The sequence below is a fragment of the Salvelinus sp. IW2-2015 genome, unplaced genomic scaffold, assembly GCF_002910315.2.
Source record: "Salvelinus sp. IW2-2015 unplaced genomic scaffold, ASM291031v2 Un_scaffold4208, whole genome shotgun sequence".
Classification (NCBI taxonomy): Eukaryota; Metazoa; Chordata; class Actinopteri; order Salmoniformes; family Salmonidae; genus Salvelinus; species Salvelinus sp. IW2-2015.
In genome coordinates this window covers 25,355-34,640 of record NW_019945479.1, presented here as the reverse complement: position 1 = coordinate 34,640, position 9,286 = coordinate 25,355, and the positions used below count along the sequence as shown (strand labels likewise).

The following is a 9,286-nucleotide window of genomic DNA, read 5'->3' as shown; positions in this document are numbered from 1 at the left end:
CTATGGGTTAGTTAAAGTGAGTTGTTTTAGGGTGGTTTGTAGGTGTGGAGTTATTATAATGGGTTATAGTGGAGTAGTATTGTAGGCTAGAGTGAGTACTATAACATTATCAACCATAGAATGTGTTTTTAACTGTTAGGCTACCTGCCACCCTTATGACAGATTTGTAACATGCTATGTTCCTGCTCCACAATGTTTGTTTTGATCCCTCTCAAGTGGAGTGCAGTGTACTTAATAATATACATGTGAGCAGGTGTAGTCATGCTCACCTCCTCATAAGGGTGCTCTCTAGCAGGCCTCTGAGTAGGGAAGGAGAGATCCATGAAGTCCACCAGATAGTTGTAGCCATTGTCTATCGGAATGAAGTCCTCATCTGTCTCAATGACCTTAAATACATATTACAAACAACAGTTAGGCTATGTTAAGTTGGAATTCAAACAATTTGTGTTATTCACTGACCTGCAGTTATGATAAATACCATATAACTAGAATATGAATAACCAGAATAACCAGAATCAATAAACAGAATCTAAAGAATGACCAGAATCTAAAAAGAAAGTAGCATAAGAATGAGAAGAATTGGAAAAGATTTGTTCTAATTTCAACCCTCGAACCCACTAGATGTCAAGTGATGTCACTTGTTAAATCCACTCCAATCAGTGTAGATGAAGGGGAGGAGACAGGTTAAAGAAGGATTTTTAACCCTTGAGACATGGATTGTGTATGCGTGTCATTCAGAGGGTGAATGGGCAAGACAAAATATTTAAGTGCCTTTGAACGGGGTATGGTAGTAGGTACCAGGCACACCGGTTTGAGTGTGTCATGAACTGCAGCGCTGCTGAGTTTTTCATGCTCAACAGTTTCCCGTGTGTATCAAGAATGGTTCACCCAAAAGAAATCCATCCAACTTGACACAACTGTGGGAAGCATTGGAGTCAACATGGGCCAGCATCCCTGTGGAACACTTCGATACCTTGTAGAGTCCATACCAATAGAGTCCAATTGAGGTTGTTCTGATGGCAAAGGGGGGTGCAACTCAATATTAGGAAGGTGTTCCTAATGTTTCGTACACTCGTGTATATAGCACTTAGCAGACCCTTTTATGAAAAGTGACTTCCTGTGACTTCAGGAATTGAACCCAGGACTCTGGTGAAGCTAGCACCATGTGCTCTTACAAAGGACATGATGACTACCTTTATATTCAACAATGATACAGGTGTCCATTTCGGGGTGCACTTCATGCTTCAGAATCATGAATCTGAGGTGCTCATCAATCTGACGGAGATAACAACAGGAGAAGGGCATTAAAGAAGAGCCTTTTGACAGAGGTTCCTGTACCGTATAAACTGTTCATTCAAAGTGAGCTGTTAATGCTTACGTTTTGCCAAATGCCGAAGGGAACTACGTTGATATTTGTCAGCTGCACCTGTCTTTTCTCCAGCATCCTATAAAATGATTCAAATGAGGACAGCATAAACCCACAAAGGTGACACCCTCATTTGTTTTATGGTTGTTAAACCATGTTAATGTGTGACATATACAGTTGAAGTCGAAAGTTCACCTACACCTTAGCCAAATAGATTTAAAATCAGGTTTTCAAAATTCCTGACATTTAATCCCAGTAAAAATTCCCTTATGTCAGTTAGGATCACCACTTTATTTTAAGAATGTGAAATGTCAGAATAATAGAAGAGAGAGTTATTTATTTCAGCTTTTATTTCTTTCATCACATTCCCAGTGGGTCAGAAGTTTACATACACTCATTTATGTATTTGGTAGCATTGCCTTTAAATTGTTTAACTTGGGTCAAACATTTTGGGAAGCCTTCCTCAAGCTTACCACAATAACTTGGGAGAATTTTGGCCCATTCCTCCTGACAGAGCTGGTGTAACTGAGTCAGGTTTGTAGGCCTCCTTGCTCGCACACACTTTTTCAGTTCTGCCCACAAATTTTCTATAGGATTGAGGTCAGGGCTTTGTGATGGCCATTCTAATACATTGACATTGCTGTCCTTAAGCCATTTTGCCACAACTTTGGAAGTATGCTTGGAGTCATTGTCCATTTGGAAGACCCATTTGCGACCAAGCTTTAACATCCTGACTGATGTCTTGATATGTTGCTTCAATATATCCACATAATTTTCTTTCCTCATGATGCCATCTATTTTGTGAAGTGCACCAGTCCCTCCTGCAGCAAAGCACCCCCACAACATGATGCTGCCACCCCCATGCTTCACGGTTGGGATGGTGTTCTTCGGCTTGCAACCCTCCCCCTTTTTCCTCCTAACATAACGATGGTCATTATGAGCAAACAGTTCTATTTTTGTTTCATCAGACCAGAGGACTGTACGATCTTTGTCCCCATGTGCAGTTGCAAACCGTAGTCTGGCTTTTTTATGGCGGTTTTGGAGCAGTGGCTTCTTCCTTGCTGAGCGGCCTTTCAACTTATGTCGATATAGGACTCGTTTTACTGTGGATATAGATACTTTTGTACCTGTTTCCTCCAGCATCAAGGTCCGTTGCTGTTGTTCTGGGATTGATTTGCACTTTTCGCACCAAAGTACGTTCATCTCTAGGAGACAGAACGCTTCTCCTTCCTGAGCGGTATGACGGCTGCGTGGTCCCATGGTGTTTATACTTGCGTACTATTGTTTGTACAGAAGAACATGGTACCTTCAGGCGTTTGGAAATTGCTCCCAAGGATGAACCAGACCTGAGATCTACGGCCTATCTTCTGATAGGCAAATTGACATCATTTGAGTCAATTGGAGGTGCACCTGTGGATGTGTTTCAAGGCCTAACTTCAAACTCAGTGCCTCTTTACTTGACATCATGGGAAAATCTAAAGAAATCAGCCAAGAAATCAGCCAAGATCTTGACACTTTGGAATTTGAAGTTTAGACCCAGATGAGTCTTTCTTTGTGCATTTGCATTGAGCAGTGAACAAATTGTTGGTGCTTAACAAGAAGAAACAAGTGTTTGCCTCAGGAAATCCACTCGAAAGAAAAGAGGTACAGAGAGAGGTGAACAAAGAGATTAAAAAGGTGAGATGCCTGTACAAGGATAAGGTGCAACAGATAATGTCACAGGGAGACTCCAGTACAAGGATAAGGTGCAACAGTTAATGTCACAGGGAGACTCCAGTACAAGGATAAGGTGCAACAGTTAATGTCACAGGGAGACTCCAGTACAAGGATAAGGTGCAACAGATAATGTCACAGGGAGACTCTCCAGTACAAGGATAAGGTGCAACAGATAATGTCACAGGGAGACTCCAGTACAATGATAAGGGGCAACAGATAATGTCACAGGGAGACTCTACAGTACAAGGATAAGGGGCAACAGATAATGTCACAGAGAGACTCTGCCTGGACGGGCATTAAGAATATGGCAAATGCCCCCTTCAAAGGGAGGCAACGTATCGATCCCCGCCCGGATTGTTATACCTATCTCAAAAACCTCTCATCCATCTGCATGAAATGACCCCAGACCTTAGTAATGACTACAGACCTGTCTCTCTTACCTCTATCTTGATTAAATCTCTTGAAAAGATCATCAAGACATACATCCTCAACACCACCAGACACCTTCTTGACCCCCTCCAATTTGCATACCGGTCAGAGAGAGGAACAGATGATGCCAACCTCTAGCTCTTACATCTGGTGAACATGCATTTGGAGGGCAGTAAAACCCATGTGCTAATCATGATCACAGATTTCTCCTCAGCATTTAACACAGGGAAGTATTGAAGGTTGTGAATTAAAAGTAGTAGTGGTAGTAATAGGGTTGGCTATGGGTCATTGGCTATGTGTTAGTTAAAGTGAGTTGTTTTMGGGTGGTTTGTAGGTGTGGAGTTATTATAATGGGCTATAATGGAGTAGTATTGTAGGCTAGAATGAGTACTATAACATTATAAGCCATAGAATGTGTTCTTAAGCTCTCAAAATGTTTTAGTTTCAACAACCTGTAAGTTCTGRGGCAGCGATTTCAGTTAAGAATGTTGAAGACTGCATTCCATCTTTGAAATTAATGGGGATACAACAAGCGTTATAGTGTATAAAGTATGAATGGTAGCAAAAATCTGTGTTGAAGCGATCTAAGTTGAGTCAGTCTGCAAATTTCAGCATTTAGTTGGTATTTGTAGTTTAAATGTTTCAAGAGCAGTGACTGGATTTGTATTTGGGCGAAATTCAATATGATTAAATCATCCTGTTAAAATGTTCTAAGATATCATAATTAAACAATGTGCGATCTAGGACTATTGTTAACAAAGAAGTAGATGCACTAGTTTTTGTGTGTGTGTGTGTGTGTTTTCACTTCAGGTCAATGGGTGGCAGTAACATTCACTAGGTTAACTCAACTACAGTAACTGAAGAAGCCGCATTAATAAACACATTCTCAATCAAGGAAGTCACAATAGGAGCTGTTAATCTTGCGTTTATGGTCATGTCGCAGCAGTGTGTAGGAAGMAGGRGAGTAGMAGATTTGTGCCAGCACAGAGGGATAGGCCAACGAGTGATTTATGCTTCAGTAAGGTTGGCTTCTTAGCGTTCATATCAATGGTTATCAACTGTACCGCAGAATGTAACGTAAATCACAGAAAATAGATGTTGTGGTGGCAGCTGCAGCGATGTATTTGGCTATACGAAATTTGACTTCAGAAGAGTTACAGGGTGTGTTTGAGGGGTGGTGTCCCGTCCTCCCAGGCCGTTGGCATGGTGCACGAGCAGATAGGGTCAAAGTAGTGGAATGGGGCAGTGTGTTTTTAGACATACTGTGCAGCCGTATTCATCGACCTGGCCAAGGCTTTCGACTCTGTCAATCACCACATTCTTATTGGCAGACTCACAGCCTTTGTTTCTCAAATGATTGCCTCGCCTGGTTTACCAACTACTTCTCTGATAGAGTTCAGTGTGTCAATCGGAGGGCCTGTTGTCCGGACCTCTGGCAGTCTCTATGGGGGTGCCACAGGGTTAAATTCTCGGGCCGACTCTCTTCTCTGTATACATTAATTATGTCCTCTTGCTGCTGGTGATTCTCTGATCCACCTCTACGCAGACGACACCATTCTGTATTCTTCTGGCCCTTCTTTGGACACTGTGTTAACTAACCTCCAGACGAGCTTCAATGCCATACAACTCTCCTTCCGTGGCCTCCAACTGCTCTTAAATGCAAGTAAAACTAAATGCATGCTATTCAATCGATCACTGCCCGCACCTGCCCGCCCGTCCAGCATCACTACTCTGGACGGCTCTGACTTAGAATACGTGGGCCTCCCGGGTGGCGCAGTGGTCTAGAGCACTGCATCGCAGTGCTAACTGCGCCACCAGAGTCTCTGGGTTCGCGCCCAGGCTCTGTCGCAGCCGGCCGCGACCGGGAGGTCCGTGGGGCAGCGCACAATTGGCATAGCGTCGTCCGGGTTAGGGAGGGTTTGGCCGGTAGGGATATCCTTGTCTCATCGCGCTCCAGCGACTCCTGTGGCGGGCCGGGCGCAGTGCGCGCTAACCAAGGGGGCCAGGTACACGGTGTTTCCTCCGACACATTGGTGCGGCTGGCTTCCGTGTTGGAGGCGCGCTGTGTTAAGAAGCAGTGCGGCTTGGTTGGGTTGTGCTTCGGAGGACGCATGGCTTTCGCGAGCCCGTACGGCAGTTGTAGCGATGAGACAAGATAGTAATTACTAGCGATTGGATACCACGAAAATTGGGGAGAAAATGGGATTAAAAAATAAATTAAAAAAAAGAATACGTGGACAACTACAAATACCTAGGTGTCTGGTTAGACTGTAACCTCTCCTTCCAGACTCATCTCCAATCCATCTCCAATCCAAAATTAAATCTAGAATCAGCTTCCTATATCGCAACAAAGCATCCTTCATTCACGCTGCCAAACTTACCCTCGTAAAACTGACCATCCTACCGATCCTCGACTTCGGCGATGTCATCTATAAAATAGCCTCCAACACTCTACTCAACAAATTGGATGCAGTCTATCACAGTGCCATCCGTTTTGTCACCAAAGCCCCATAAAGCCCCAAACCCACCACTGCAACCTGTACTCTCTCGTTGGTTGGTCCTCGCTTCATACTCGTCGCCAAACCCACTGGCTACAGGTTATCTACAAGTCTCTGCTAGGTAAACCCCCGCCACCCGTAGCACGCGCTCCAGCAGGTATATCTCACTGGTCACCCCCAAAGCCAATTCCTCATTTGGTCGCCTTTCCTTCCAGTTCTCTGCTYCCAATGACTGGAACGAACTGCAAAAATCTCTGAAGCTGGGGATTCATATCTCCCTCACTAGCTTTAAGCACCAGCTGTCAGAGCAGCTCACAGATCACTGCAACTGCACATATCCCATCTGTAAACAGCCCATCTATCTACCTCATCCCCATACTGTATTTATTTATCTTGCTCCTTTGCACCCCAGTATCTCTACTTGCACATTCATCTTCTGCACATCTACCATTCCAGTGTTAAATTGCTATATTGTAATTACTTCGCCACCATGGCCTATTTATTTCCTTAACTCCCTTATCTTACCTCATTTGCACTCACTGTATATTTACTTTTTGTTTTCTTTTTTTATTGACTGTATGTTTTGTTTATTCCATGTGTAACTCTGTGTTGTTGTATGTGTCGAATTGCTATGCTTTATCTTGGCAAGGTCGCAGTTGTAAATGAGAACTTGTTCTCAACTAGCCTACCTGGTTACATAAAGGTGAAATAAAAAAATTCTGCATTCAAAATGTAACGAGTAATTTTGGGTGTCAGGGAAAATGTATGAAAGTACATTTCTTTAGAAATGTAGTTAAGTAATAATATAAATAGTAAAGTACAGATACCCCCCCCAAAACTACTTAAGTAATACTTTATAGAATTTTTACTTAAGTACTTTACACCACTGCGACAATGGGCCTCAGGATCTCATCACGGTACCTCTGTGCATCGAAATTGCAATCGATAAAATGCAATTGCTTAAGCCTGTCAATACCATAACCCCACCGCCACCATGGTGCACTCTGTTAACAACATCCACAAACCCCTCACACACACACGACGCCATACACATGGTCTGCAGTTGTGAGGCCGGTTGGACATACTGCCAAATTCTCTAAAACGATGTTGTAGGCGACTTATGGTAGAGAAATTAACTTTCAAATATCTGGCAACAACTCTGGTGGACATTCCCGCAGTCAGCATGCCAATTGCACACTCCCTCAACTTGAGACATTTGTGGCATGTTTTGTGTGACAAAACTGCACATTTTAGAGTGGCCTTTTATTTTCCCCAGCACAAGGTGCACCGGTGTATTGAGCATGTTGTTTAATCAGCTTATTGATATGCGATGCCTGTCAGGTGGATGGAATGTCTTGGCAAAGGAGAAACCCCTTCTCTGTTCACTAACAGGGATTTAAACAAATGTGTGCACAAAATTTGAGAAACTTTTTGTGCTTATGGAACATTTCTGGGATCTTTTATTTCAGCTCATGAAACATGGGACCCTCACTTTACATGTTGCATATATATTTGTATCAGAATAGATAGGCCGTGACTGGCCTCACACTCCAGTACAATAGGTGGCGGTGTATACACCTAAAAGTTGGATGCGATCCGTCAACCAAATCCCGAAGAAGATGACGAAGAAGAAGAAGAAGCAGCTGTTTATCTTCAGTCAGCACCGTTCGTATGTACCTCAATAGTCAGCACAGGATTTAAGTGGTTTTCAGCATGAAATGGCAATGAGTCAGTTTCCCTTCTGCGTAATAGCCTGGAAACGCTAAAGATTCGGTGTTGCACGTCTGGACCAAAGCCTCCGGTTGTTTTCGTCACTGTTCTGGTGCAGAAGGATATGGTTTTCTCATCGTCCCAGCAAGTGGTGGTCGCATTTACGGCGGTGTTGTTTGCYTTTGTGGTGTTCCCTAGAATGTTCGGCGTAGGGTCCGGAGCGAAGGAAACTAGAGGTTTTGATGCACGCTACAACAGAAAAGGTAGCATGAATTTTAAAATAGTATTTGAATTGGCAATGTGACTGTACCGTCATATTGTGTAGGCCTATGCAATGTTTTGCTCCTGCCATGGTATATTTGTTTAGTAGCCTAACGTTTTACTATGTTCAACATTGTCAAACTTATTTAAAACAAGATATCTGTCRGTTTGCAAAAGTGTGCAACATCGTAGCCTCTTAAGCCTTTAGCAATAAGACAACTGTCATGAATAGGCCTGTTCATCACCATCGTCTTCAAATTGTCTCATGTTATTTCTCAGCGGGTCCGGGACCAGGACCAGGTGCAGTGAGAGGGCAGCCGGTCAACAAGAACACGGCTGGCTCCATGAATAAAGCTCAAACCCTGGAGAACATGCAGCAGATGAAGGTGCTGATGGAGCAGGAGATGAAGGGTGACAAATACAAAACCAACAGCAACAAGGGCTACGTGTTCACGCTGATGCCGCTCTACGCCGTCGGAGTCGGCCTCTTTGCAGCGTACAAATTTCTGAAGGTATAGAATGGAGCAGGAATTCCACCATTGAAAAATGTTGTTGCGGTGATGATTGTGATGGGGTTGCTGGGGGATATCTAAACATGCATGCGTGCACAGCCTACACATACACAGACAGACAGACGGACACACGTGATTGTATGAACTATGGTAATACTGGCAGTCTGAGCCTGAGTGGACTAAACACACATACGGCTCCGACTGTTGATATCTCCCTTCTATCTCTAAGATCAAGTCTGCAGATGACTCTCAAGCCCAAAAGAACAAGGATGCCAAAGGTCCCAAGAAGTCGGAGGAGACAGGTGTGTTCTGTGTCCATGTGGTGTGCCACAACGGGCTGTTTGCATACCTTTGTTTATCTTACCCATCATGCAGATGCTTTTTTTTACATGGTTTTACATGGTGGTGGCTTTGTCTCTTTCCATAGAGAATCAGCTGTTTGTTTTACAACGGTGGCTTTGTCTCTTTCCATAGAGAATCAGCTGTTTGTTTTACACGGTGGCTTTGTCTCTTTCCATAGAGAATCAGCTGTTTGTTTTACATGGTGCTTTGTCTCTTTCCATAGAGAATCAGCTGTTTGTTTTACATGGTAGCTTTGTCTCTTTCCATAGAGAATCAGCTGTTTGTTTTACATGGTAGCTTTGTCTCTTTCCATAGAGAATCAGCTGTTTGTTTTACATGGTGGCTTTGTCCTTTCCATAGAGAATCAGCTGTTTGTTTTACATGGTGGTGTCTCTTTCCATAGAGAATCAGCTGTTGTTTTACATGGTAGCTTTGTCTCTTTCCATAGAGAA

The 9,286-nt window shown here is 43.4% G+C and overlaps 1 protein-coding gene across 1 annotated transcript in view; it reads left to right on the top strand.

The window, feature by feature from the left end:
- Positions 1-7,608: 7,608 nt before the first annotated feature.
- Positions 7,609-9,286, top strand: part of LOC112077025 (protein RIC-3) — a 12,318-nt gene continuing 10,640 nt past the window's right edge. The window contains exons 1-3 of the mRNA XM_024143633.2: positions 7,609-7,982; positions 8,260-8,492; positions 8,722-8,794. Coding sequence (XP_023999401.1) covers positions 7,844-7,982; positions 8,260-8,492; positions 8,722-8,794 — 445 coding nt within the window. The 5' untranslated portion in view covers positions 7,609-7,843. The remainder of the gene's footprint in view (positions 7,983-8,259; positions 8,493-8,721; positions 8,795-9,286) is intronic.